This window comes from Apaloderma vittatum, unplaced genomic scaffold (assembly GCF_000703405.1).
Source record: "Apaloderma vittatum isolate BGI_N311 unplaced genomic scaffold, ASM70340v1 scaffold26020, whole genome shotgun sequence".
Taxonomy (NCBI): Eukaryota; Metazoa; Chordata; class Aves; order Trogoniformes; family Trogonidae; genus Apaloderma; species Apaloderma vittatum.
Window position 1 is genome coordinate 2031 of NW_009694358.1, and position 27693 is coordinate 29723.

The 27693-nt window shown below is 40.9% G+C and overlaps 1 protein-coding gene across 1 annotated transcript; it reads left to right on the plus strand.

Moving 5' to 3' along the window:
- PRKCZ (protein kinase C, zeta) lies at positions 1 to 27693 on the plus strand. The gene is made up of 15 exons (XM_009867427.1): positions 1 to 244; positions 12527 to 12612; positions 15202 to 15333; positions 16017 to 16098; positions 16772 to 16824; positions 18770 to 18958; positions 20604 to 20701; positions 22189 to 22275; positions 22836 to 22971; positions 24132 to 24219; positions 24899 to 25018; positions 25477 to 25556; positions 26132 to 26221; positions 26801 to 26916; positions 27187 to 27693. Exons 3-15 carry the CDS (start codon positions 15331 to 15333, stop codon positions 27272 to 27274), a joined length of 1230 nt encoding a protein of 409 aa, XP_009865729.1. The 5' UTR covers positions 1 to 244; positions 12527 to 12612; positions 15202 to 15330; the 3' UTR covers positions 27275 to 27693.

Here is a 27693-nt window from a genome sequence, read left to right on the forward strand (position 1 = left end):
GGGAGCCAGTACCACCCGTGCCTGGATACATGAGGCAGAGATGTGAAAGGGAGAGACGGGGGTGACCAGTCTTCCATTAAATATTTGCTCTTAATGTTCGAGCTGATCCTGCCTATTGTCCTTGGTATCTAATGGTATTCAAACAGCGGCGTCAGTGGAATAAAGGGAAAATGTTTCGTTTCGTGCCTACTACATTGTAAAGCGTAAAGAATTACATGCTGAAGAAGCTAAAGAATAAAACCCAGTGAGTAATGCATGCTTTTTCTATGGATTTTATCTGTCATCGTTGTGATTGCTGTTATGAATCGAGGCCAGTGATGCAGTCTGTGTGTGTGCGTGTGGTGCAGCAGATAATAGAACTCAGCATTTTGGTTATGATACAGTTGCTTTGCCTGCCACCCTCCTTTGCAGCCATAGATTGTTAAGCAGGTATTCCGGCTGCCTCTTGTGCGTAGGGATGTGGCTGAGAGGAGACCTCTCGGAAATGCTGATAAAATTGCATTGAAAGGACTCTTGGGGAATGCATTTGAGAAGGAAAAGAACAGAAGAGTGAGTGATGCTGCTAATATTGAAGATTAATGAAAGAAATGTATCCAAAAAACCCTGACGGTATGTGTTCAGGGCCTGTTTATTGCAAGATTGCTGATGTAAAGATTCAAGATTTAGAAACATCATTTTCTAAGGCCTTTTTGTTGAATTGTGTTTAGTGAATTGTCTTGGATGCTTTTTAATTGTGAAATACTTGTTTTGAATTAAGGCTTACTTAGTTTCTAATGTTATCAGAATAAAGTGTGCTCCTACACTCCTGCATTTTTACATCTGAACAAGTAGATTTAATGTTAAAATTCTTCCTGGATTTGGGTAGCTAGTGCTAACAAATTTTAGGGTTGTTTTGCTGTTGGCTTCAGTAAATAGAAGAATGCAGACTAGGAAACCTTTAATAATTGCACAGAAGAGAAAACGTGTCTTTAACGTGTAAGTACTTATGGCATTAGCATGATAGTAGACTAATGCTTTTATTAGCTAATATTTCTGGCTGATTTTACTGGTTTTTTGAGGGGTGTGTTTGTAATGATTACACTGTGTTGTGGATGTTATGCTCTCTGTTTATCTGCTCAGTATTTTGGCATTAGGTGTTTATACTTCATTTTTCCCCAAGCCATCTTTCTTGAAAATGTCATCATAGGGCTGAGCATCTTACTAACCTAATTATTGCTGTGAGCTATTTTATTGTAGGTATAGATATTTGGGGTTGCTTTATCTCCTACCTGATACTACAAAATAACTCTGAAAGGCTTCTTGCTACAGTAGTGTGGCCTGTAAATATTTTTCTTGCTCGTGAGGCAGGTTTTTCCCTTCATCTGTCACTGTATTGGCAGCAGTGATTAGGTTATTCGGAGCACGTGAACCGATTTCATCCCCCAATGAAGAAAGGAACTAGTGCGACCATAGAGACTATTCTGAAGACATAGATTGGATTGCACTGGATAATTAGGCAATTTTGAAACTGCTAGTAACCCTCTCCTGGTTTTTTAGCAACTGAAGTGACAGTGGGGAAAATTGTATTCTTCTGGATAGAAGATATATTGTTGCTCGGGATTTGAAAATAGCTGTGTCATAGTTTCTCAAGAACACCTGAAATCTCTTCCTCTGGCTGAACTCTGTGCCATGTTTGGTTGGTTTTTTTCATAAATGGCATATTTGAAAAATATTCGTGCAGATTATGAGACAGGGTAAGTTACTGAAAACAGAATTGTAGTTAAAGGCCTATTTTGCTTATAAGCATTTGAAGTTTTTAATTCTAAAACGATTTCAACGTTATTCTTTATTGGACATTTCATAGCTAAGAAGAAAGAGCTAGGCCTCCTTTCAATATCTTCCCTTACTTTAAGATACTAGATGTCTTAGCAGGTGTTTGTATACCAACTACTAAACTGTAAACTAAAAATCTTGTGGAATAAGGAGGACTCTGTCTAGTTTTTTAAGGTGTCTTAACATAGCTTGTGGCTTGTGGTGGTGTTTTTTCCCTTTTTTTAATCCACCCCCCCTCTTAGTGATTGCTCAGAATGTAGTGTAATCATGCAGGGAAGATGTCACCTGGTTTTAGAAAATTTCTCTTGAATGTAATGTCTAGCTCCATCCCCCTGTGTTCTCTCTTACTTCCAATCTGTGCTTCCTGTGAGTTGGAAAATCCCTTTTCTTATGCAGGTGTTTGGGGTAGCTGGACTGGCAAGAAGGTGCTGAAGCTTTTTGTGGTATTTCTTGGAATTAGTGGGCATCTGTGAGCCTGTTAAACCGGTGCTGGGCCTGTTTGGTGCAGCAGCTTGAAAAAAGCAGTTTAATATGTAACCTCTTAAATGATGTGGTCACAGTTAATTTTGTGTTATTGTACTTGGATTCTCTGTAATACTTTTCGAAATTAGTTGCTCTGTGCAAGTTATGGTTTCCAGTGTTTGACTGAGCTGCAGAAATAGCAAGAGAGGCCTCCGGGGCAGGAAAATGGGCTCTTCAGCATTTATCTCGTGGATTTTTGAGCCGCTGTGTGGGAAGGCAGATTTTGTGAGAGACTTCAGGTGCTGCTCACTTGAGATGGAGAACACTTCAGCAGCGAGGCAGTGTGAGGTGAGTGAGTAGCGACAGCAGTTGGCTAGCTGCTGAAGACTGACTGTCGGTACAAATCTGAACGGTAAATAAATCTCCAGAAGTAAAAAGAGCAAAAAGCAGCAAAGTTTTGGCATGCCGAGAGAGGGGGTTTTCGGAAGAGATGTGTGAGGGCCTGAACCGTCACCGTCAGTGCAAGAGTTAAGTGTTGAACAGATTGTGCAGTTCTGCCCCTAAACCACAGGGGGAAGGGAATGACTTGGGTAGTGGGAAAAATGAAAAACTGAGATTCTCAATATTGCCTAGAAAGTGCCGTGTTTGTAATTGTGAAGTTTCATTACTAATTCTGCGTGAGGGATTGTCCTTGAGTTATTAGCCAGGAAATATTTACAAGGAAACTAGAAACTGTTTGAAGGCAAAACTTCAAGATTTTGGTGTGGCTGTCTTTACTTCTACAGTAAGATGCTCCTTCTGATAACAATAACAAAGCTATTACACGCTTCTTCCAGTAATTTACATTATCTGCTGCATTCTTCAGAAAGCAGGTACGGATGCCCTGTGACTGACACAGGACTCCCTGTTCTTTGGATTGTCAACTCGATAAAAAAAATACTGTTCTTAGCCATAGGGATTGCAACAAAAGGAAAACTTAAGGCAGGCAGTGATAAAATGGGTATTGTGGAGCCTGAAACAATAGGTCTGGGATCAGAACTGATCCCTTAATTTGAAGGTGTAATTGCTGTTTTTAACAATTATTCAGGTTTTCTTAAGTACTGCCACTAAATACCTAGTTTAAGTTATACTTTATGTTACTGCAAACTCTACTTCTTAGCACTTATAAACAAGTATATATCCAAACAGTGTATGAGGAAGCTTAGAAGGAGTAAAAGTGCAAGTGGGAGAACCTCTAAGGTTAGTTTTATTTACTGAATGATTAAAAAATGGGCACAACTTCTAGAACTCTATTTATAACAGAATGGGTGTTGTGTGCTCTCCTAGTACAAGGCAGAGTAAGGTCCTGTGGGGTAGAGATGTGTCAGAACTGAAAAGCGATAGATCTGGAGAATTAGTCCTGCTGCAAGGTAACCCTGTCCTCTGTCGCGCGGAGGAGTTGCGTCCCTGCCTGGCTGGAAGGTTAGTAATTAAATTAGAATTCAGAGGAATGCGCCCAAGAGTCTGATTTCTTAGGAAAGGTAAAGTACACCTTTATGAATTAATGGCTCGACTGCGTGTCTGTCATCCTACCCGCACGGGAATAATGTAAATGCTGGGAAGGGAGATGGAATTGTTTTAGAGCGGATCATAAGCTGAAGCAGTGGAACCACGCTGCGAAGGAAAACAGCTTGACTCAGAAAATGTGTCCTAACACTGAGACTGTAGGAGTGAAATAATGGCTTCAAGGACATTGGGAAGGCCACTCTATAAAAGCTTTGTGAATTGGAAATGAATGTTGAATCTGCTTTGAACAGCTGATGGGGGTTTTTTAGCAGTTCTGCGTTTTTAGCGATGATGCGATCAAATAGGAGTTGAATGCCTATCATGTGAGGGCAAATCGAGTAATTTGATATGCACTGGAGACAAAACTGAAGAAATGACATCAATCTACTAACAACAAATAATAGGAACTCTGGTTTGCATGAGAAGCAGGCATGGTAAATGCATTGCTTAAGCTGGGTGGAGTTTAGCTAATTTTAATTTCAGTTTCCCTCAGCACAGGTTCTGGAAACTTTGGATAGTTCTGTGATCATCTGCCTCATGCTCAAAAGCATTTGGAAATGCAAACAGGACTTCCAGGTCCCTATGAAATAAGGGGAAAATCAGGTGAACCGGCCGGGCCACAGCCAAATCTATGGGAAGGTTTCAATGCAAGGAGAGCGAGACTTCAACTTAGAGGAGGGCTTCAGCTTAGAAAAAGACAACTGATGAAATAGGATACAATTCGTTTAAAAATCCTGTGTTGCGTAGATTAAAGGAAATCAGTTAACAATTTCCTACAGGACAAGACGTGGGACTTTCAAAAATTAGGTCTTCTAAAATGTTTTCTAGGGAATTTGTCAGTAGTTAGCTTTTTTTCTGTTTCTCTGACCTTTTTGATAGATGATATAACTTGCCATTTAAGATTAAGTGAGATTAGGTGGAAAATCAATCTGACCAAGTTTGAACTGATCACACGTGAACAATCTGGATTCAGCTTCTGATTGGTGCCTGGCTCAGTCGCAGAAGGAACTGGAATGCTCACCCCTTTCAACTTCCAATAGATACGAATCGCGTGTATGCCAAGAATGAACTTTTTCTAGAGAAAATGTGCAGTGTCAAGTCTACATCAAAATTCCCCGGCAAGTCTTAAACCAAGCAAGCTATGGCTACCCTGAAGGAGAACCAAATTCCTGCAGGAAACTTTGTGGGGTTTCTCCTCACTTCTTTGTTCGCCGCCTTCAGTAGTTCTAGGTTGTACAGTAGACAGAGGCTTTCTGTTACCAGGCTTTTATTTATGAGAGAAAGCAGTGCTGCATGTGTGTACCTAGGCACAGAAGTTTATTTTTAAAAAGTGGCCTGCAAAGTGGATGCAGATGTAAAGAAGAATGTGTTCTGCTTCAGTAAACTGGGCTTTGTTGCATGAAGTAGTTGCTAAATACAAGTTACAGAGGTTATGTGAAAAAGGAGTAATGTGTGGATAAAAATATACCTAGCTAAAGGTGCCAGTCTATTAGTTCAGCTAAGTAGAATACTTCTCAGGAGTCTCTGTTGCATAAAAGAAATGCTTCATCTCCTGCTAAAGTTATTTTGCTACAGATTGCTTAAATATTCAGAACTTCGTTTTGATCTACTTCAGTCCTAAGTTAGGTAAATTAAAGAATTAAATTATTTAAGTGCTAGTTCAGTACTCTCTTGGCTTGATTAAAAATTTTAATGCAGATCTTAATTCATGTTAATAAAACATCACATTCCATTTTCATTGCAGTAAATCTTTCAACAAAAGCGATCTTAATCTGGGAGCATATATGATGCAGTCATCAAAAGAAGCCTTTTGCACGTTTATTAGCAATGCAGTGCAGGTTTTGTGGTGCACAGAACCACCGTGGGTTTGTAAACAGAGGAGCCAAGTACAGATAATGAAAGGGCGTGAAGTTTAAAATTGCATGAAGGGCAAGTTAGAGAAGGGAAAATCTGAACTTTTTTTCTTTCCTAAACAAAAACATTAATCACCTTAAGAAGTATGGATCCACCACCAGTTGCCTTCTGTGCTTTCTCATAACAAGTTCTTTCAAATTAGAGCAACTCCTTCAGCATCACTTGATACCCTGAGCTTGGGACAGCCTCGCCAAATGCACCTGTGTCAGGGAGAGCAGCCGAGCAGGACGTGCGACAGATCCTCATCCCTGCCAGGCACAGGGACCCTGATAATCAGGGCATCTTCGTGTCTGGATTGCAAAATGAAGATCTGTATAGAAAAGCTATGACTCTCCCATAGAAAAATGTGTTTGATTTCAAAGTCATTTCTTCAACAAGCTGGAAGAAAAAGTCTTGTGAAGCGTTGAAGTGCCTTTGGACATTGAAAGCACAAATACCTTCAGCCACTTTAAAATATTTTCAATGATACTACTTTTTTTCATGTATCTCCCACTTAGGTTCTTGGGGTTTTTGCTTAAGAAGGATTTTTAAATAATGCTAGGAAAATAATGCTCTTTTGTATTATTTTGTCCTGTAAGGCTGTCATGTTTCGGCAGTGAGTTCCAAAATATCTACCCTTCTTCCAAAGAAAATGAAAATTTAAGGTGACTAGTGTGTGCTCAAAAGATCACCAAAATATCTACAGACAACAGGTCTGTGTATCATGGTGTATATATAAAACAAATCAACGCTTTTTGGCAAACAACCCTCTTGATGCGTGAATACCGAATTTGTTTTCACTTAATTGATGAACACTTTTGCTTTGACTACATAATAATATGACTAAACTCTGGGCCATTAGTCACTGCTAGTGTTCACACGCTTCTTAGTGATCGTTAATAAATGGGTTCTCTCGCGAGTAAAAAGAGAATTCAAATTCTGTGACTGACTTCACAATTAGCATTCTAGAATTCCGTGCGGAAGTGGATCACCTGAACTTGCAACATTTTCTGCACCAGATGTGTGGGAGAATCCTGCTCTACTTTAATACCAGATTTATCCATGGGGATAATACTGCAGGTGTGTGCAGTTGTTCAACTCTCACGTGCATGGGAGTCTCTCATGAAAAGAAGCAGTTGTTGAACATGATGTAGACGTGTGCAGCTGTGGGACCTTTCTCTGCTGAAGCTCCCGTTTGGTTTTGGACGAGGTTTGAGTTGGATCTCGCTGGTCCTGTCCGTTGCCCAGCTCGTGTGCGAGCCCGACAGGGGCCTCTTCAGCCGCGGGATGACCAGAACAATTACCCTTCTGATACTTGATGTTGAGGCAATCTGGGTCAATTAGAAACGTGGCCTTTGCTATATCTTACTGTGATATTTAAATCTTTTGTGTGTGTGTGTGTGTGTGTGTGTGTGTGTGTGTTTGCTACTATGTGTTTAAATATCTCTTTCAAATTGTCAGGTGATTGTTTTCTTTTGCTCAAGAGATATGAAGCCACATCCTCAGGTGTCTCCTTTCTGACTGATGGCTGAAGTAACTATCCCGTCGTTGCGGTGGGGTGCGTGGCTGTTGTCCACACCGGGTGTCTCGGTGAGGGACGTCTCTGACGCCTTGTCCAGAATATCTTTCTGATCGATAAGTTCCTCTGTTGATCACAAGGAAAGGGAACTTTTGAGGACGACTTAAGTATTGTCTAAACATTGTTTCATGTATTTCTGTGAATATAAGGTGGTATAATTTCTTGTTTGAAAGTCAAGCCTGTGTTTTATTTTAAATAGTTTTTAGGTCCCTTTCTTTCTTAATTTTCTGAGGTATTTGGAGTGCAGTCCCTCTTGTGGTTGATCTGCAGGGGCATACAGTACCAGTGCAGCAGAGACGTTTTCAAAATGAGGTGTTAGCTCTGGTATTATGGGGTGGCAGTGTCTCTGTTGCCGTGCCTTACCACCTTGCCGTGGCACGGAGCCATTTGAACAGAAGGAGATGAATATGAGCGGCCGAGAGATCGTGCGTGAGAACACAGCATGTGTGTGCAGGATGGGTTTTCCACCTCACAGTCCTGGAACGGGACTCGGTTGTCCCCCTTCCCAAGTCAGTGGGGAGTAGGTCTGGCTGTTTTGCAGTAACTGCTGGGTAAATATTACTGTCCTGTGAGATACAGTTTTGTTTCTTTGTAGGCTCTCTGATGCCCTATGTGCTACAATTACTTTGTTGTTATTGCCATCTTTATACCTCTGTATTGCCGAGGATGCTCTCTCTTCCTCTCATAACTTCAGAAAAGAAATGGCAATTGCACACAGCAGCTTATTCATAATAAAAAGAGCCAGTTAACATCACATACAATGTATGTCTGTTACACGCGTCAGAAAGCAGTTTTATTGTTTCAGTTTAACTACGTGGGACATATTAAGTAGCAGATACAGGAAACAACATACTATGAAAGTTCTTTAGAATTTACTTTCCCAGTATTTGTTGTCTTTATATCTAAGTATTTTTGTATGTTATCTCTGTATCTAACTCAGAATCTGAAATACCAATATCAATTTCCTACTTGTAATTCATGAGTTGGTTTTGGAAGAATGCTCACTTGTCTGCTCAGCAGAACATTAAAAGAACAAAACAAAAACTGGGCATTCTCATAGTGTCCAGCTGGTGGGCAATGTAATTGGCCTGTAAACAAGCTGCATTAATCTCTGCAAAGTGATTTGCAGCAATAGCGAATTATCTTTGTGCTTAGGATGGTAAAAAAATTCATTATCATTTGGTCATATAAAAGCAGACTTTGGAATTGCGTTTGTAAATCCAAATGCAGAGGATGTAGTTTCTTTGTGACTCTCTTACTGCCATCGATGGGCTCCCCCTGCACTCCTCAGACAACCGAGAAATTCTTTTGCATGTTCTAGAAAACAAGTATCTCTGGACTTCCAGATGGAAAAGTAATATTTTGGGCTTGGGGGCAGGTTGGGCCCGTCTTTGGAAATTGTTTCTCATTTCCAGTGTTGGGACAGCATGTTTTCATTGGAAAAATTGAATGATTTTCTTTCTCCACACTTCACCAAGTGAAATAAATCTTCAAAGGCAAGGTTCACATCCTTCCTGCCAGTTCTGAGGGGGTCGGTACTGGACTGGGCACTCATCTGTAGATGAGTTCATTTGGAGTGAACACCAGGCAGTGACATTGCTTATCCATTTATATTCATAAATAATTTTGGGGGTGTATTTAATTTTCACTTAAGTTTTTTCTACAGTTTTTTTAAAAAAATTAGAAACCCACCAACCCTAGGCAATGTGTTTTTGAGGGGGTTGGTACTGGACTGGGCACATCTTCTGTAGATGAGTTCATTTGGAGTGAACACCAGGCAGTGACATTGCTTATCCATTTATATTCATAAATAATTTTGGGGGTGTATTTAATTTTCACTTAAGTTTTTTCTACAGTTTTTTAAAAAAAATTAGAAACCCACCAACCCTAGGCAATGTGTTTTGCAAGAAGAAGTATTAAATCTATTTACAAGGTTCATTGTGCATTACTGTTGGGGATGTAGTTGCACAGCTTGACAACAGAGGGAAGAATTGCACAACAGCCACAGTAAGTTGTTTCACACTGCTTTTTATGTAGAGACAGCTGGTTAATTTTGTTTTGGGCATTCAGTTTGAATATTTTTATTTTCCTTGTAATCTTAACTTGAAAGACAGTCTCTTCTTTTTCTCCAATTTTCCAGTCTTGAAAGCAGATGAAGTTCAGTACATTCATTGTAATTAGAATATATGCTTGGGTTCCCCAATAAAAATTTGTTATCCCTCTTAGCAGCTTAAAATATGGTTAGAGTTTTCCTCTTAACTTGTTCACATACACAGTGAAAAATGAATATTCAAAACCATTCTCTTTCTTAATAGTTTGGGGTTGGTTTTTTTTAGTATCTGTCAGGGAGGAAAGATTACTTTGTTTAATTAGGGCTGTGATATCTCCTTCAGCCTCCAAGCAGCTAATTCCAAGTCCTTAACTCATTAACTGATGTGTACTGTGAAATAGATGAAGAAGTGGCCTTTCTCATTAAACACAGTAATTAGATACTTGTGCTTTTGTGATGGCATTTCTGTTTCTAGGTGTCTAGGATCAATCTTAGGGATTCTGTGATTCCTGATAACCCTACTTGTTTTATTCTACAGTGTTCTAGAAACATGTACAAACCATTTTGTTTCAGATTCAAAAGTATCATTTTTCCCCTGTGAAGTGTAGGGGTGAAACACACGCTAAGATTAGAGCTTTGTTCATGCATCATGCAGAGCGCTGACAGTAAATTGTGTGTTTCTTATTTCAAGATACATATTTACTGCCATTTTAAGAGTCTGTTTATTGCTGAAGATGGTTTCTTTGATCCAGTATAGCTCTAGTTAGGACTTTTGAAGCTGATAATGCTTCAAAATAATAATAATATTAACAACTCGACTCCTTCCTATAATCTGTCATTATCCTTAAGTGAATTTTTAGGGAGGATGTCTTAGTCCACAAATGCATTAGTAAATACATAGAACACACCTTTTAGTCCAGGTCTGTAGGTTATTCTGAGCAGGTCACACAGGATCACGTCCAGATGATCTACTGGTATCTCCACAACCTCTCTGGACAACCTGTCCCGTGCTCAGTCACTCTCACAGGGAAGAAGTGTTTCTTGCTGATCAAGCAGAACCTCCCGTGTTTCAGTTTGTGCCCATCGCCCCTGGCGCTGTCACCGGGCACCACCGCAAAGAGCCCGGCTCTGCCGCCTTCTCACCTTCCCTGGGGCTTTTCGTATACGTGGACAAGGTGTCTCTGAGCCTTCTCCTCTGGGCTGAGCAGTCCCGGCTCTCTCAGCCTTTCCTCGCAGGAGAGACGCTCCAGCCCCTTCACCCGTGTGCTCCTTCGCTGGACTCTGCAGTAGCTCCGTGTCTCTCTCTTGTGGGGCGCCCAGATGTGGCCACCATGCTCCAGATGTGGCCTCCCTAGAACTAGCCAGAGGGGAATGGTCGCCTCCCTGGACCCGCTTTGTGCCCCTGACTGAGTGTGGATTACAAAAATATACTAATATTGATAATGCTGTGGACATACTCTGTTAGATAAACCAAATCTTACTCTCGACTACTAATAACAGAACTCGTGGTAGAATGATGTGCCATGAAATGATCGTTGTGTTCTCATTTGTTCTACCTTGGCCCCTTTTAGAGAGAGGCAGTGGGGAGTGATTTGCCTTAGACCCTGAGCCGAGTCAGTGGCGCTCATAGTGGTAAATTGTAGGGGCTCCTACTTTTTAAAGCTGTGCTATATTAAGTTCACTTTTCGTTAGACTGTTGCCTCACAAGTCTACGGTATAAAACCCTGACTTTGATTTAATATTATCATTAATTAGGGAAGTGACTTGCTCTTTTATTTACAGACTTCATCAGCACAAGCTGCTTGTGAACTTATCATTCACTTAATATTCCTCCTGTCGGCGATAAGCTAATGTTCAGAACACAGATGTATTAGGTTGCCTCCATATGGTGCTTTGTCTAATGAATCAATTAGCTATTTTGGAAAAAATCCTTGCAAAGATTTTTTTTTTTTTCCGCTTGGTGAAGAGTCATCCGACAAGCAGTGGAACAGCTTTTCACTGATGTTTGTGTTTGAGCATATTTTTAGGCAAAAACTTTGCAATAGTTTTGCTATGCTGTTATTTAAATTTCTTTTGCACTTAGGAAAAGCAGGGTTTTTTTTCCCCCTCTGCTTTACAGTTTATATCTGGCAGATTTTTGAAGAACTATTTTAGTCAAATAAACATTTTAAATGGTGCACCTCTATTCCGGTAACTGTATCGTTGCGCTTCCATGGCATGCAGGCTTTCAGCTTCTTTGAGAAGTCATTTTTTTTTTCCCCCAAATTGATACCAATTCATTTACAGCGCGCTATCTGATTCAAATCCTTGCAAAGTAAACATTTGCACATGTAAATAGAGTAACATAGGAAGGTTTGGGGATTTGGCGCTCTAGACTTGGTGGAGTCACGGGAACTTCAGTACTTTTCTGTGCCTTGCTTCTGGAGGACAAAAACAGAGTATCCAAAATGAGACCCAGTAGTACTATCGGTGTTTGCGCGTTATAGATGAGTAGCCTGTGATTTTTAGCTTGCTCAACGTTAACTTGAAGTATTTTTTTCAGCGAAGAACTTATTTACTACTTGCATTATCGTGTGACAATGTGAATGGTTTTTATAAGTAGATGCTGGGTACAGTCAGGTCTGGCCTCTTGGAAAGTCTGGCTTTATCGCAGAACTAATTGCAGTGCTGCACTTGAGCTGCTTCCCGAAGAGAAGAGATGTTTTGGTAGCGCTTAATGGCGAGAGAGAAATGAGGTTAAATAACTCTTTCTGCTTGTGCCACCTTTGGGATTGCATTTCTAAAGTACTGTTAGCGCCAAACATCCTTTCCGTGCTCACACGGGAAGGTGACACGGTGAGATCAGCGTCGTCGTGTTGCCGGAGGAAGCTGTTTCTTTAACAGAGATCTGTCCCTCTCACCTGAGCTCGAGCAGCAAGCAGGCAAGGAACTGTAACGAGATTATGATCGTGTGAGGAAAAAAGAGACAGGGATAGAGAAAAGGGAGAGGCAGTGGTGAAAGCACATCCTGCAGAAGCTGTCATTTGCGGCTGCCTTTAAAAAAAAAAAAAAAAGCAGGGATTTTAGCTGTGCGTTGCTATTTCGAAAAGCGAGATTGCTTTAAGTTACAACTTGCTTACCGTGGTGTGTCTGGTGTTGCTGTGCTGCCATGCTGCTGCTTTACACCTTTTTAATTTCTTTCTTAGAATCAATCTACCGACGTGGAGCCAGGAGATGGAGGAAGCTGTACCGAGTGAATGGGCATTTGTTTCAAGCCAAACGTTTTAACAGAGTGAGTACTGTTGCATAAAATGTTGGGGTTTGCTAATGTTCTGTGGTAATTGTTTTCTCAGTCTGTGCTTTTTCTGTATTTGGGTGTTGAAAAGAAAGGAGAAGCAAGATGCTTATTCATGTGACTTCTCAGTCTGTGCAGTGTTATTCAGGTCACCACAGTCAGAAGAACTTGAAAGTCTTTGAGTCTGGGATGGAGTTAATAATAGATGATGGGTGGAAATTATTTATTTTCAAGCTCTCTAAGAAAATGATTTTATGCCTAATTAAACTGATGTATGCTTGGAGCAGCTTTTCTCCTCTCCTCTCTTTGTGTGGCTGTGATGCTTGCTAGCATGATTGTTTACCTTCAGTACTTTTTGTCATTCCTGAAGATTAGAGCTCTTGATGCTGGCTTTAACTGTTTTGAATCCAAAGTATTTCATAATCTAATCAGGGAAAAAAAATACCTGGTTCATTGAGCTAAAATACAGCTGCGTTAAGAATCTGACTTAAGGAAGTGAGTGTAGCTTTAAGACTGAGACACCTCCTTCACTTATCCCATTATGCCGAAGGATTGCAGCGTATGTACGGAAGTGGTACACACGTTGGGGAATTACATGCAAAACTGACTTAACTTCTTGATTCAGCAGTGACATTTATTTCAAAAATGAAATTAGCCCTTTTGTCCTAATGCTCCTCGCCCCAAATCCGCATTCAAAGAAGGAAAAGACCCTGAAAACTCAGTATCTTATTACTAGATATCTGGAAAATGTCATGTATCTGAATTATAATGTGCAATTGTAGAATGTGGTGTACCACCTCTTTTTTTAATTTGTAGTGTGGAAAGTATGCTTTTTTCGTATTTGCTACGTAGTTAAGATGTATTTCTTTGAAACATTGTGAATGCATACCTGCCACATGAATAACAATCACATTATAGGTACTGATGTTTTAATTGAAATTGGGTGAGTAAGGAATAGACACACAAAGATTTGGAAATCTCATTAGCCTGCCCACTTGTCAACAGTCCTGAACACGACCATTTTGTTATAACTCTCTGTGTGCAGATGCAGTCATATAAAGCCAGAGCACAAACCCTATCCGACTGAAGTTACCAATAACTTCCTTCCCTGCATCTGACCTAAAGTAAATGAGGTTTTCTTGTATGTCATTTCCAGGGACTAAAGTATTTTATTTAGTCTTAATATTGCTGTGGCCAAACCCCTACAAGACTACTGAAGGAAGCCTGATGGACCAGGAATGTGCAAGAAGCAGCTGAGATGTCCAAGGCTTCCTTTCTCTTTAGGCAGTTTGGTCGCTGGTTTTCTCCTGGGCAGGGCAGCTTGGATTTCTCCCAGTCGAGAAGGACTGGCTGGCTGTACAGATGAATGGGACTTAGTTAAGCTTTATTTTCTACAACTATGAAAATATGAGAAGAGAAGATATTTCTTTAAAATGATCCATTCTTTGAGCATTCTTTTTTTGTCTTTTTTTTTTTTTTTTTTGGTGTGTGCTTTTTTCCCCCTAGTACTACTGGCACAGATTTATAGTAGCTTAATGCTTTTGGGCAGGGCACAGTGTGTGATTCATTAGTCTGAGGCTCCGAATAACCACACTCCGACATGCAGTTAGCCCGGAGGAACAGACTAGCACTGTTTCGTGGCTTTGGGACAGTTGCAGAGTTCTGCCTGAGCCTGAGCCGGGGAGCGAGGGCAGGACCTCGCGTGCCGCTCGCAGAGCCCTGGGCCGCGCCTGAGCCCGTTCCAGTCATTACTGGAGAAGACGTGTGGATGGGAATAACGAGCGAGTCTCGCGTTGGCATCCCGCGTGCTGTGGAGAGCGATCGCTGACATGAGGTGACCGGGCCTGTGAGAACCTCACGTTGCTCTTTGGCACTTTGGGTGAAGCAGATAAAATGACGGCAGCGTATGTACACTGGAAAAATTGAAAGACCTGCCCTGTTAGTCAGCAGTAGGATGTCTGGCTCCTTGGTTTGTCCTCGTTTTAATTCATTCAGATGCCGTTTTGTTGCATGCCTGAAAAAGGCCGTGTAGTTTCAATATTAAATAGCTCAACCAACAGAGGTTTTACGTCAGACTTGGTAAGAGTTGTAATTATGCAGAGTTTTTACTGATGTTCTACCACTGTTAGAGTATCTAGGTGTGCATACAGAACGCTCTCCATACTTTAACTTGTCTTTTGTAACGTTTTGTGCCCCCGCTATCCAAAGCAGTGGGTTTGGGTGCTTTCTGTGCATAATTGTGTAGTGTAAATTCCTTTCATTTTTTTGGGGTAGTCTATTTCAGAACCTGAAATTCAGAATATACTGACTGTCTAAGAACAATTTGCTAACGTTAGGCTGTAACGTGTTCCCTAGTGTCAAGATATTTGTTTCTAAACATTCATTAAGACAGGACTGCATTTAGCTGAATTCTAAGTATGAAGTGTAAACTTCAGTTATTAGAGAACCCCTGGATATTCTAAAAGAATTATTATTGAGCGTCTCTTAGGATGGGTTCTTGTAGGGCGAGTTCCTGCTGCTAGATAACTGCTCGTCTACAGGAAGGAATTGACAACTGAATTGATAATACACATTCTGGTTTTTCAGCGACCGTATTGTGGCCAGTGCAGCGAAAGGATATGGGGGCTCGGACGGCAAGGCTACAAGTGTATCAACTGCAGACTGTTGGTCCATAAACGTTGTCTCATATTCGTTCCACTGCCCTGCAAAAGGCATATGGTAAGTTGGCACTGCGGGTAAAGCTATGGTTTTTTACCGTGCCCCGCGTTGCTCTTTGGAGATGCGCATCCTGAGTAAGGAAATGCTGTGCCTGGTTGTGGATTTATAACACGTGGTTTTCTGCAGTGTCTGTGGAGGACTGGCCTTTGGGTTGTGAGCAGCAGAGACAAAGTGAGAAAACAAAACCTTGCGATAGGATGGAAGTGTTTTACAGACAGATAAAGAGCTGTCAGTGGCAATCTTGGAGTTTGTGCCTTTTAGGCTGGTTTAAGAACTAAGGCACTTGCATGGTTTTTGCACTGCTGCTTTCGTGCCCTTGCCTTCTCAGCTTCTCCAGGATGGATCTCATCCTCTCCATTTCCCTCATCTGCTCCAGTGGCAATGCCAGTGTTCTTCCTCAGCTTTAAACATTCATCTTGATCTGTGAACTTTCTTCATCACAGAAAATAACCAGTTCTTGGTGGGTTTTGCATTGTGGTGTTTTAACTCAAATCTTAAACCAGCGTTTTTCTTCTGCATGTGCCTTGCCTTGCCGTTACTAGGTTCTTTGCCCATTTATTTATGCACGTCGCTGTAGAAATATAAGGTTCTCCTTGTATTGTAATTACGTGGCAAGCCATACTCACTTAAAAGGAACTACATAAACCAACTTTTTCTCCTGTACAACTTTTTTATTTTACAAGGATTCGGTCATGCCTTCCCAGGAACCTCAGTTAGATGATAAAAATGAAGAAGTTGACCTCCCTTCAGAAGAAACTGATGGAAGTGAGTACTTGCTTGTTAAGTTGGGATTCATGTGTTTCCCCACTTGGAAGCCCAGTTTCAAGTTTACTTGGGATTAGTTCTAGTTTTCAGCCCCATGGACAAAATGCTCCTTAAGGTCTCGATTACAGTAAATATATTTCTGAAACACATCATCTGGTTTGGTTTCATCCTAAATTCACATGCTCTGACCCCATGTGGAGTGAAGCACGAAGCAATTGGCAACAGGAGATTTACTTTTTAAAACAAACAAAACCTCTGCACTTCAGATCCAAACCGATGCTGATATAAGTGCACCCTCAGCCTTTAAGTATTAATTTTATGAGATTTGGAGTACTCTTTCTAGGTTAATATTTTTGCAGGTTTAACCTGTCTTGTTTTAAGAGCCCACTTATACCCATTCTCCAAAACGTGTCTGGCCTTTGTCGGATGCTGTTACGAGTTCAAAGGTTCATCGATGAATTTCTTACTGTCTCGAGCTGGTTGCTTCTGCTGTGCCCTTGTAATCCTGACAGCAGATTCTAAGAATAAAGTGGAACAATTTGATTACTGTCCCGTAGGATTTTGGCAAACTGCTGTCCCTAAGCTACTCAATCTTCTTTCTATTTATCAACTTTTAAAATAAATTTTTGTGAAGGCCTGAATAACCACATTCCTTCTTTGAATTCCTTTACAGTTTCTTACATTCCTTCAAACCGGAAACATGACAACATTAAAGATGACTCTGAGGTATGTTTTAAAACTGTTTTTGTAATTCACATTTACACACTCTTAATTATACAGCATTTTATAAAACAGCTGATTATTTGTCCTATTTATTCTGCTGCCTTCTAAAACAAGTAGCCCAAGTTATTGTTCTGAAAATTTATTATTTTTTTTTAAAGTATTTTTGTTGAGTTTTTCCGATTTCTCCTGTATGCAACTCTTGTTACCCCAATCATGAGAATTTTATTTTTTTTCCCCCTTCATTCATGTTGGAACAACAGTGATTTAGCAGAGGATGTGACCTTATTGGTCTTTGCAACAAATGGTGGCATTGACATAGACTTGCGTGCTCTCCCTAATGGATGTGCACCCCAGGCTTCCTCTGCAGGCTCTCAGTATGAAAGTTGGTTCAGTCTGATGATACATTAACTGTCCAGCTCTCCGAGATGTTGTATAGAAATAATACCTAATAATTTAGAGGGAACTCCTGTGGAAATACAAGTAGAATAACATACACTTAAACACTGGTTTTTCAGCTCTTTTGTAGACAGCCTGACACAATCTCTGCACAGTAAGACTGCTCCTCCCTTCAAGCAGTTTGAAAAATCCCAATACGCTTTAATTCTAAAGGGCTTCAAGACATTTATTTTTAAAATGCTTCTGGCATGTTTAAAATAAATAGGATGCACTCTGCAGAGCACTAGCAGTCCGTTTGATATCTCATTTTTTTACAAGCCTGCACCTTTTTTCCCCACTACCTCCACTACAATGCTTGTCACTACCATTATTTCACACTTGAATAGTTCTTGCTCTTGGGTCAACGCCTGCCTTATTTTCAGTCACGTGTCTTTAGATTTCATCTCCCATTCAGAGATGGAAGGGTGTAGATTTAACACGTACCAGAGAATTTTAACTGCGATCTAGAGTTGCTGAGTTCTGCTGCGGTTAGTCCTCAGGTAGATACTGCTTGTGTTTCAGTTCTGATCGGTGCTGTTTGCTCGACTAACCTGAAGTACGCTGCTCTGATTTTTCCCACCTTGCTTTTGAGCTTTGCTAAAATAGTTTAAGGTAGCCTGCAGAGAGGAGGCAGCATTGTGGGAGCTTTGTTGACTAGAATCTTTAAGCTCAGAGCAATCTCTTCTAATAGCAGTCAATCCTAGATCAAGATTCTTTATATAAATACTTTCCATAGTTCAGCAGAATGCCGATCTGTCTACAAGTACAGTAGTGTGAGGTCAGATAAAAATAGGCCACACGAGGATGTCAAAGCGTTACGTGTGCCGGTAAAGCACGAGCTGGCAGAGTACAGGCTGCAGTTGTGCGGCTGCTTGATCTTCGGTCTCGTGTGTTCACATCTAATTCCAGCAGTCAAGATAAAATTTGTCTTTTTAAATAATGGATTTTAAAATAACATTCTTCATAGTGGAACATTTCCTGCAGATTCTCACATTTGAGAAACTGGTATCTGCTTCTGCATCTTCCCAGGCACCTCTCAGTAATCTTCATTTTCATTAAATCTCTAATGAACTTTATAGCCAGGCATTGCCTAGACTGAAGCTAAGACAGGTACATCCATTAGCGAATTATTGTTTCCGTATCGTTGACTTTTGAGATAGCCTAGTACAAACTCATAAAGGCTATCGGTCAGAAAATGGAAGATGCTCTTCACTTAGCGCAAATTCTACGTGGCCTGCAGTTCAAGAATTTCAACAAAACCTCATTTCTCAAGGCGTCACCTTCTGTTTTCCAGTAGGGAGTATTTAAATGGTTCACTGAATAAACTGCTGCCTTGAAAAGCACGGAGGCTTTCATAAGCGTGAAAACAATGCAACCAAACGTTTCAGTTCAAACGCGCTGTAATTCGGTCAGAAAGTGACAATGGCAAGTGAAGTCAGGAAATTCTGTCCCGTGCTTAAAAAGTTCTTTGCTTTGGTAGTTTTGAACATGTCTTCTGTTTCTTTTTATACAGGATATCAAACCAGTCATTGATGGAATGGATGGAATTAAGATTTCTCAGGGGCTTGGACTACAGGACTTTGATTTAATCAGAGTTATCGGACGCGGAAGTTATGCCAAAGTTCTTTTAGTTCGGTTAAAAAAGAATGATCAAGTTTATGCTATGAAAGTAGTGAAAAAAGAGTTGGTCCATGATGATGAGGTAAAAGTCTGTATTAATTGCATTCCATTACATATGGTAAAGACTTAGTAAGCTGTAACAAGAACCATTCAACTAAGAAAGCAGCTGAGGTGTTAGACATTCCTGTAATCGAAGTTTTACTGACTTTTGAACTCGTGTATCACCAACTGTCTGCCTGAAGCGCCAAGATTAAATCAGAGAGAAATGTTCCCTATTTTAATAACAGTTAACAACTATTAAGTCTTAGTAGAATGCACATGAAAAATACTCCAGCCTGGATGTGCTAATCTGTAAGAGCTGAGATAAATAGAGTGCAATCTGAGCATTCAGTTTTGAAACAAAACAAAGATGTTTTCCAAGGCAAATGACTGTAGCTGCAAAGTATTGTCTGTATTTCAGAATAGGTGATGTTATATTAGTTTTATGCTGTCAGGAAGACTGGATTTCTTGAAAGTAGGGTGTTAGGGAAAAAAGCTCAAGTTGAAAGCTAATTGGTTTTTTTCTTTTCTATGAGATAGTCTGTATAATGAAATTCTGGGGATTGATAGGAAATCCACTGAATTCTGTGAATGCATGAGATATTACAAGTACTGGAAATTTCACTTAGTAAGTGTTTTGTGGAGAAAGAAAATTAATTGAAGAGCAATTATGTTTAAATCAGCCAGTGCTTTCCAGGCAATGGTTGATTCCAGAGGGAAGTAAAGATTCTTTTCTAGATGAGATTGAAGTAAATCAAATACCTGAGCTTGTACTACTAAATTTTTCTGAGCTTAATCCTGTTGGCGGTAACGCACTAGTATGACAGCAGGATCCTTGTACCCAAGCGTAATACTGAAGGGGTTAGTCTGAAGGTGCTTAGAGAAGCTCATTTGGTTGATTCCAGGATGGCTGGAAAGCTGGAAGAATCTGTTGGAAGTGGAGAACTTTTAGAACAATTGAATTTCTAGTTTATTGGCAGGGGGCTGAGCGTTTGCAGGCTGGGACGTGATGGGTGTCTTGCATGAAGAGTGCGTATCGAAACCCAGCTGTCCGCAAGATTTAAATTTGGTGTGTTTATATGAAACACGATTACATGCTTTGTTACTATGGATTGAAATGTTGCGGTCCTGTGCTGGTATCATTCAAATTTTGATGGATTTTTATTACATGGTATTCAGGATTTCTCCCTTACGAAATATGAAAGGTAGTCTGTGATACGCTTAGGAATAACTTTGGTTGGACAAACTAATCAGGTTTTGGTAGCTTCATTGAATTCATTTTGAGTTTCAGTTGAGAACATGAATTTCAGCTTATTTGAACCTTTTAAAAACTGGAGGTGCGTGTTGCCTGTGTTAGTGTTGCTTCAGCAGCCTGGAGATGAATTATCTATGCAGTAGAATTTATGAAGCGGTGTGAGCAGCGTGTCAACTCCAGCAGCTGTGTGCTGTGTTTCAGTGGCTTCAGTTGTGTGCAGGCATTTTTCTAAATGGTTGAGAAACTTCTGAATATAATTGAAATAAAATGCTCCGTAACTTCCTCCAGATCTTAGGGGGGGTATTTGTCGTTCTGAAGAACGTATGTAACAATGAGGGCATCCGCAGGGGAGCATAGATGTTCACGACTTTGCTGGGAATGGCCCCGGTGGTTATCCAGCGGGAGTTCTGATGGTTCAATTACTCTATTTCAGGATATTGATTGGGTACAGACAGAGAAGCACGTGTTTGAACAGGCATCCAGTAACCCGTTCCTAGTTGGTTTACATTCGTGCTTTCAAACAACAAGTCGGTAAGAAAGATCTGAAATTACTTTTGGTTTGAAAACCTTGCTCGCTGTGCTAACTGCTTCTCCGGAAGCGCTGCCATAGCACAGCCCAGGAGCTCTGGAAGGGAGAAAGCGGGAATTAATTCCCTCGCTGCAGCCGGGCTGGTTCGGGCGTGTGGCTTTTACCCACCATGGTGCGGAGATAACACTGGGGGGGTCCTGGGCCCGGCCAGGGAAGCAGAGCTTCGGCAGAGAGAATTTCTAATACCTGATCCTGCTGTGGAGGGACCGGCCAGTTCTCACAGGGCCAGGCTGTAGTTTGCTGCTCTGTAAAAGAGCCTCAAGAGTTGTTAATAATCATTCAGAAACCTGCACGTGTGGGAAGTATTTCTCACCTATGAGGCTTATGAGCCCTGGGCACGTTGATAAAGTGTGTGATTTCATTTGAAAAAGTGTTTAATAAACTCTGAGCTACCTTGAAATACTATTTTTTTTTCTCCTTGTGTGCCCAATCCAAAGTGGATTGTTTGCTGCTTATTTTGCATGGGCTAGGGAGTGTTTTGGAGCAGGGAAAAAGAGTGATCTCCAAAAGTGACTGATTTGGGATTTGAGTAAAAGAAATTTGTCTTGCAGGCAGGAAAAAAAAAAGTCCACGTAACTAATAAACTGTGAAAAGGCACTTTAAGTTAAACCAACGTTTGTAAACACCTTTGTAGCAAATACTAAATAGTATTGGATATATAATGGGAAAATTGAAGTGTTTAGGTGGGGTGAAGTATTGCGAATGAGGTTTGTTATAAATATGGAAACGAAAAAGGCCAGGGTCAGCAATAGAAAGATCCTTTGCGTGACACTTTGGTCGTTACGCTGATGTAGTTAAGGAGCAGCAGAAATAGGAAAAAAAAATGCTGAACATAGTCAAAACTTCCTGTATTCCTGTAATGTCTCCGAGTGCTGTTTTTCCAGCCTGGCTTCTCCTTGCAGTGAAATGAGCTTTTTGTTTGTAACTGGCATTGTTATCTATTTTATTTACTGTTTATTTAATTTTAGCTTAGTGTGGGGAGGCCACTGAAGGGCTTGCAAGCTGGCTTGTGTCCCAGCATTTGTCCTGGTTTACCTCTGAAGTTTTTAATACCTCAGATGTTTCTAATGAAGAATCCTTTCCAAGGGGAAAAGAAAAAAGTCTTCTTTAATTTTTACCATTTAGAACAATCCGAGAGCGTGGAGTGTGTGTTTTCCAAACAGAATGTTTTCCAGGGTGTAGGTGTGTGGAAAGTTTTCAGCTCGTGGAAAACAAGTTGTATGAGGAGATGCTGCCTCCTGGGATGGCCAGAGCCTCCGCAAGAAACCCTTGCTTGGCACGTTTCTGCCCTGTAGCTCTGTCCCCGGCAGCGTTGCCTGGACCAGATTGTCCCGAGAATGAAACCTTCCCCGCAAGCTCTAACAGAAGTCTTGTTATGTGGCTGGTTCCACCTCTCTTGGAATGCATTAACTGTCTTCTATACTTTCAGATTGTTTCTTGTCATCGAGTATGTAAATGGGGGAGATCTTATGTTCCATATGCAACGGCAAAGGAAGCTTCCCGAAGAACATGCAAGGTATCGGCCTCACGCGGGTGTAGCGCTTTCCTTGTCTCGGAGTTGTCTGATGTTGTGTGAAGTGCTCTCCAAACCTTATTCTCTGAAAGAATATGAACAGCAAAGAAAGAGCGGGAGGTTGATTCCTGGGTTTGGAATGTACGGCCCTGGCAAGAAATGTTAATTTTATTTTTTTGAAAGATATGTAGAAAGCAAACATTCAATAAGGACCGACAGCTATTCCTATTCAGGAAAAGTCTATTTTGCGTGGCTTTGCACTGCGCAAAGCCTCGTTGTAACTCTAAATAAGCTGAAAATACAGATTTGTGTCATTTTCCCTGAAAATTCTGTAGAGTGAAGAAAGTATTTTCTTTTAGAATGAAAACAAAATTTCCCATATTGAATTTAAGGAATAGCTCTGTAATACACGAGACCAGTTTCCGTATGAATAAACGCGAGTTGTTTTCGATATGCTGTCGATAGATAAAAGCTGGCTGTCAAGGGATATTTTAAGAACAGGGGTTTTAATTGCACCAGTAATTACTTAATACTAATACGGATTTTATTTTTTCAAATTTCAGGTTTTATGCTGCTGAAATTTGTATTGCTCTAAACTTCCTACATGAAAGAGGCATAATCTACAGAGATTTAAAACTAGACAATGTTCTTTTAGATGCAGAGGGTCATATCAAACTAACAGATTATGGCATGTGCAAGGTAGGATTTTTCTTACCCCTCTTCTGTCCCGTTGTCGTTCAGTGCGACCTCTCTCTGGTTGTGCTTTTAAGTTCAGTACTGCAGCCGGGGATACCAGGAGGAAACCGAGAAAATTTATCCTTATCTTAAAGCTGGTGTCACTTAGCCCCACATTTGGTTGGGGAACAGGAACTCTGAAAAATGAGTGGTGGAGAACAGGACCATGTGGTGTAGTTTCTTTTTCCTTTGTGTATTTCGAGTTCCGTGGGTCATTTTGGGGGACAGAAGAAGTTTGGCCTCTTGGCCAAATCAATTTGTCTTTTTATCAATTTATTTTTTTCCTACATGATCTCCTTTAGAAAGTTTAAGACAAGTATGTTTTAAAAGAGTCTTTTCCATCTCTTACTGACTGTGCTCCCGTGACTCTGAATTGCGTTCGTCGTTCCCGTGGCGGGTCTGTGCAGACCATCAACCCGCAGAACCGCGGGGTCTCGGACCACGGGCTGGCGCCGCGACGCAATTTCAAGAGCGTTGCTTGGAAAGCCCCTGGTGAGGTGTAGCCTGTCCTGCACGTGGTGCAGAGGAAAGCAAGAGAACACGTGTCCAAAACACTGCGTTTAAAACTTGGTGTCTGTAATGCTGGGGTGCCAGATGTGACTGAGGTGGTGGTGGCAATCGGGCCCGGGTTGTGCCGTCCCCTCGATGTGAGGAGGAAAGCGTGTCCCGCTCCACAGAATCGATCCTGCACCAAGTCCTAAGAAAGCTGGGCCCCAGCGTTTCTCAAAGCGCGCAGATTGTGGGGCTTGGCTTGGGATGCAGCGGTTGCATAAAAGTTTGGTTCTTTTGGTCCTAAAAATAGAAAGGTGTTTGTCCCAGTATCGATTCGAAAAAGACTTCCAAAGTGGTTTTGATCAGATTTTTGAAGCGTACCTGTATACAGTCAGCAGAATGTTGTTGCACATGTGTTGTGACTCAATTTTAATCAATTAATTTGCTGAAGATAAGCTGTGAAGTCATAAGCCAGCTTTCAGCACTGCAAGTATTTGTTTTGCTGTAGCATTGCCTGTTCTGAAAGGAAGGGCTTTAGCCGCCCTACGCAACTTGGCTTTATGAGTCTAATTAAGGGAAATTCCCGGGAAAAGAGATCAGCTTTTAATTTATGAAATGATTTATGCATGTAGGAAGGTTTGGGCCCTGGTGACACTACAAGCACTTTCTGTGGGACACCAAATTATATTGCACCAGAGATCCTCAGAGGAGAAGAATATGGTAAGCTGTGCCTAAACGATTTGTAGTTGTAATAAATCAAGAAGCAAAGTTCTAGTTGTAGGCTGGCTCCAATACAATTATTTTTAGACTTCCACATTTTTGTGTCATTATATGTTGAGAAAATTGAATGCATATTGTGCAGCGTATTTTTTTCTGAACTAAGTTGTTTGTTTTGTTTTTTTTCCTTGCCATCCCTCATTTCAGCTTCTTTTAAATCATACTTGGCCTGAAAATTAACTCTTATATGATACTGTAGCAAACCCAAGTCCACTTCTTGAAGCACCTGATGTCCCAGCTACTCTTGTTCCCCAGGCAAGGTCATAGAAGTCAGAAGGGTAGTAATACTGGTAACCAGGTTGCTCCTTGTGAACTGATCTGATCAGTAGGTTGAATCTGTTGTTTAGTTAGAAGATATTCAAATGTTCAGCTGCTTAAAAAAAAAAACCATCTGTGAGTTTTGAGCTTAAGTGCACTGAACCGTTGTTGAAGCGTTGCTGCCTGGCCGGCGCCCGCAGCTCCTGGGCAGCGCGAGTGCAGGTCCTGCTGGTGGCTGCGGCCGCGGGGGCAGCCCGAACGCAGGTCCTGCTGGTGGCTGCGGCTGCCGGCAAAGCCGAAACTTTCCCAGCACGTTTCAGTATTTCACAGAACACCTGCAAATCTGCTCCGCAAATGTTTCCAGGGTTCAGTGTGGACTGGTGGGCTCTCGGTGTGTTGATGTTTGAAATGATGGCAGGAAGGTCTCCGTTTGATATTATCACTGACAATCCCGACATGAACACTGAAGATTACCTCTTCCAAGGTACAGTCCTTCTGACGCTTGTTCTGGTTTCCTTCCCTGGGGAGAAATACTGAAGCTGCCAACTCCCTAATACGCAGAACCATTCTTGGAAGTAGTTGCTGCAGTTCTGTAACAGAACCTGCCCGTGGTCTTTTTCACGAGCCCAATATTAAATCAGTTTCTGTTTGAAATCACGCTCCTCCATATACTGAGGACACTGGAAAAGTTTTTCTCCCTGTTTATACTACAAACAACAGAAACAGATACCGAAGCTCCCGTTTCTTTGAGGAAGTCCTGAAATGTCAGCGTAACGGTGCCTTGAGTTCCTGTAGCTCCTTTTGTGTGCCGTATTTTAGATAATTACTGTATCGACCCCTTTTCCAAATGATGGCATCTTTAAATAATGCAGTGTTTGTATTGAAATCGTGGTCAGTGTCATAAACTGAAAAACAATATTGCTGTTTTTAAACCTGTAACAGTGATTCTTGAGAAGCCAATCCGGATTCCAAGGTTTCTTTCTGTCAAGGCTTCCCATGTGTTAAAAGGATTTTTAAACAAGGTAAATAACATTCTCTTATTTTTAGCATCTAAGATCTGGAAGTCAGAGCTTCCTGTAGAAAGCAATACAGTTAAGATGTTAATCTGCTTACTATTAAGAAAAACCTATAAAACCTTGGTATCCTGTATGTTAAAAACCCCCACTTCTTAGTTGCTAATTTACTGAGGGAATTCCGCACAGACTCCATTTAAAAGCCTGCACCTGGTTGAAAAAGGTAGCAATAGGTTTGTTCATAAACTCTTTTTTGGGGTAGTTATTACTCATTTAATTAAGCTGATTGAAATGTGTAGAACCGTTATAATTTTTAATGGAGAAAAGAAGGATGCAAACTATACATTGCTGAATAAACATTTATTTTAAGAAGTTGTAAAATATTATTTAAAAATTAAATTTCAAACAAACTTCATTTAAAATATATAAAAGACAAAAAGAATGAGACTCCCTTGATAGCCTTAATATCGCCGCGGCAGTTTGCGCAGTAGTCGGGAATGCTGGAGTCGTGGTCGTGAGCTTGTGGCACGCTCGGGCTGCGATGGGCGTCGAGTACGTGACACGAGTTTCTGTGTTTCCCGCAGGATCCCAAAGAAAGGCTTGGGTGTCAGCCACAGACGGGATTTTCTGATATCAAGTCTCACACGTTTTTCCGCAGCATAGACTGGGATCTGGTAAAAATCACTCCTTGTGTTTCTGTGTGTTCCAAAGGACTAGATTCTTTCAGTTCATTAACTGTGTGTGTATGTGATGGCACCGTTAAACCAGTGGAACTCAGTCCCGTAAATGTAAAAGCTGTCTCGCTTTCTCCAGGTGATGGAGAAACAAGCTTTCTTTGATGACTGTAACAGAAACAACCATCAGCTTGGTAATCTCTTGTAGTACATTTTAAAAAGATAAAGCGAAAAAAAGACTGAATTTAGCAATGACATCATTTTTAACATCAGTAGGATTATTCAGGTCGGTATCAGGGCTTGGTCACTTGAGTAGGCAGGAGTAGGATCAGGTCCTCTTGTTCAAGGATGTGGCTTGAGCGCAGTGTGGTTATTGAAACTGGTTCTCTGATCGATACTTGCAGGTGCCAAAAGCTACTGGACTAAAACCTAATGTCGGGTCACATTTAATGTGTTTATATCTTCCCTTAATATTAAACTCGGCTCTAGTGATTTTTCTGTACTCTAGAGCCAAGATACGTGGATGTTCTATGGGCATCTTGTAAATAGTCAATTTTTTCCCCCCCTTTTTTATCTTAGCTGGAAAAGAAGCAAGCAAGCCCTCCGTTTCAGCCTCAGATCACGGACGATTATGGTTTGGATAACTTTGATACGCAGTTCACCAGCGAACCTGTGCAGCTAACCCCAGATGACGAGTATGTTTTGCTTTTTTCCCAAATACAACGGCATGGTACAAAATTAATTTATGAATTGCTTGAAAATCACTAAGAAGAGGCCAAGTACGTAGCATTAGAACATAGGTTAAAGTAAATGTGAAACTCTTTGTGTCCTGGGTGTCTTGCATAACCTACTGCACTTCTTACATACACACACACAGTTCTGTGAGGTACTTTGATGATATTTGAAGAAAAAGTACAGCAACTACAATTGCTAACGCTAAATCGGTGCTTTTACCTGTTTTCCAGAGATATCATAAAGCGAATAGATCAGTCAGAATTTGAAGGATTTGAATATATTAATCCGTTGTTGCTGTCAACAGAAGAAACGGTATGAAGGAGTGACATCCTCGTCGTGGACAATGTGAATGACCTTTCAATTTATCCTTGACTACAGTATATGCATGCGAGGCTGGGGGACTGTAAGATTTTGGACGGAGACCAATGATTTTAAAAAAACATTGCTGCTGAAAATCAAAGAAGAGGAAAAAAGAAATCAAATAATAATTTTGGTGGGTGTCTTCTGCCACTTGGTGATTCTTAAGTTCTGGGCACTGACACGACTGGCTTCATTAACGAAGGAATTTGCATTCCGTGCCTGTTGGATGAAGGATTGAAATGTTCATTGCATCCCTGGAAAACACTTTGAGATCCACACACTTTCTACAAACGTTTGGTGCAATGAGCTACCAGTTGAAGAATATTACAGTGTAACATCCTGAAGAATAAAATATATTACGGTGGTGTTGAAGCTTA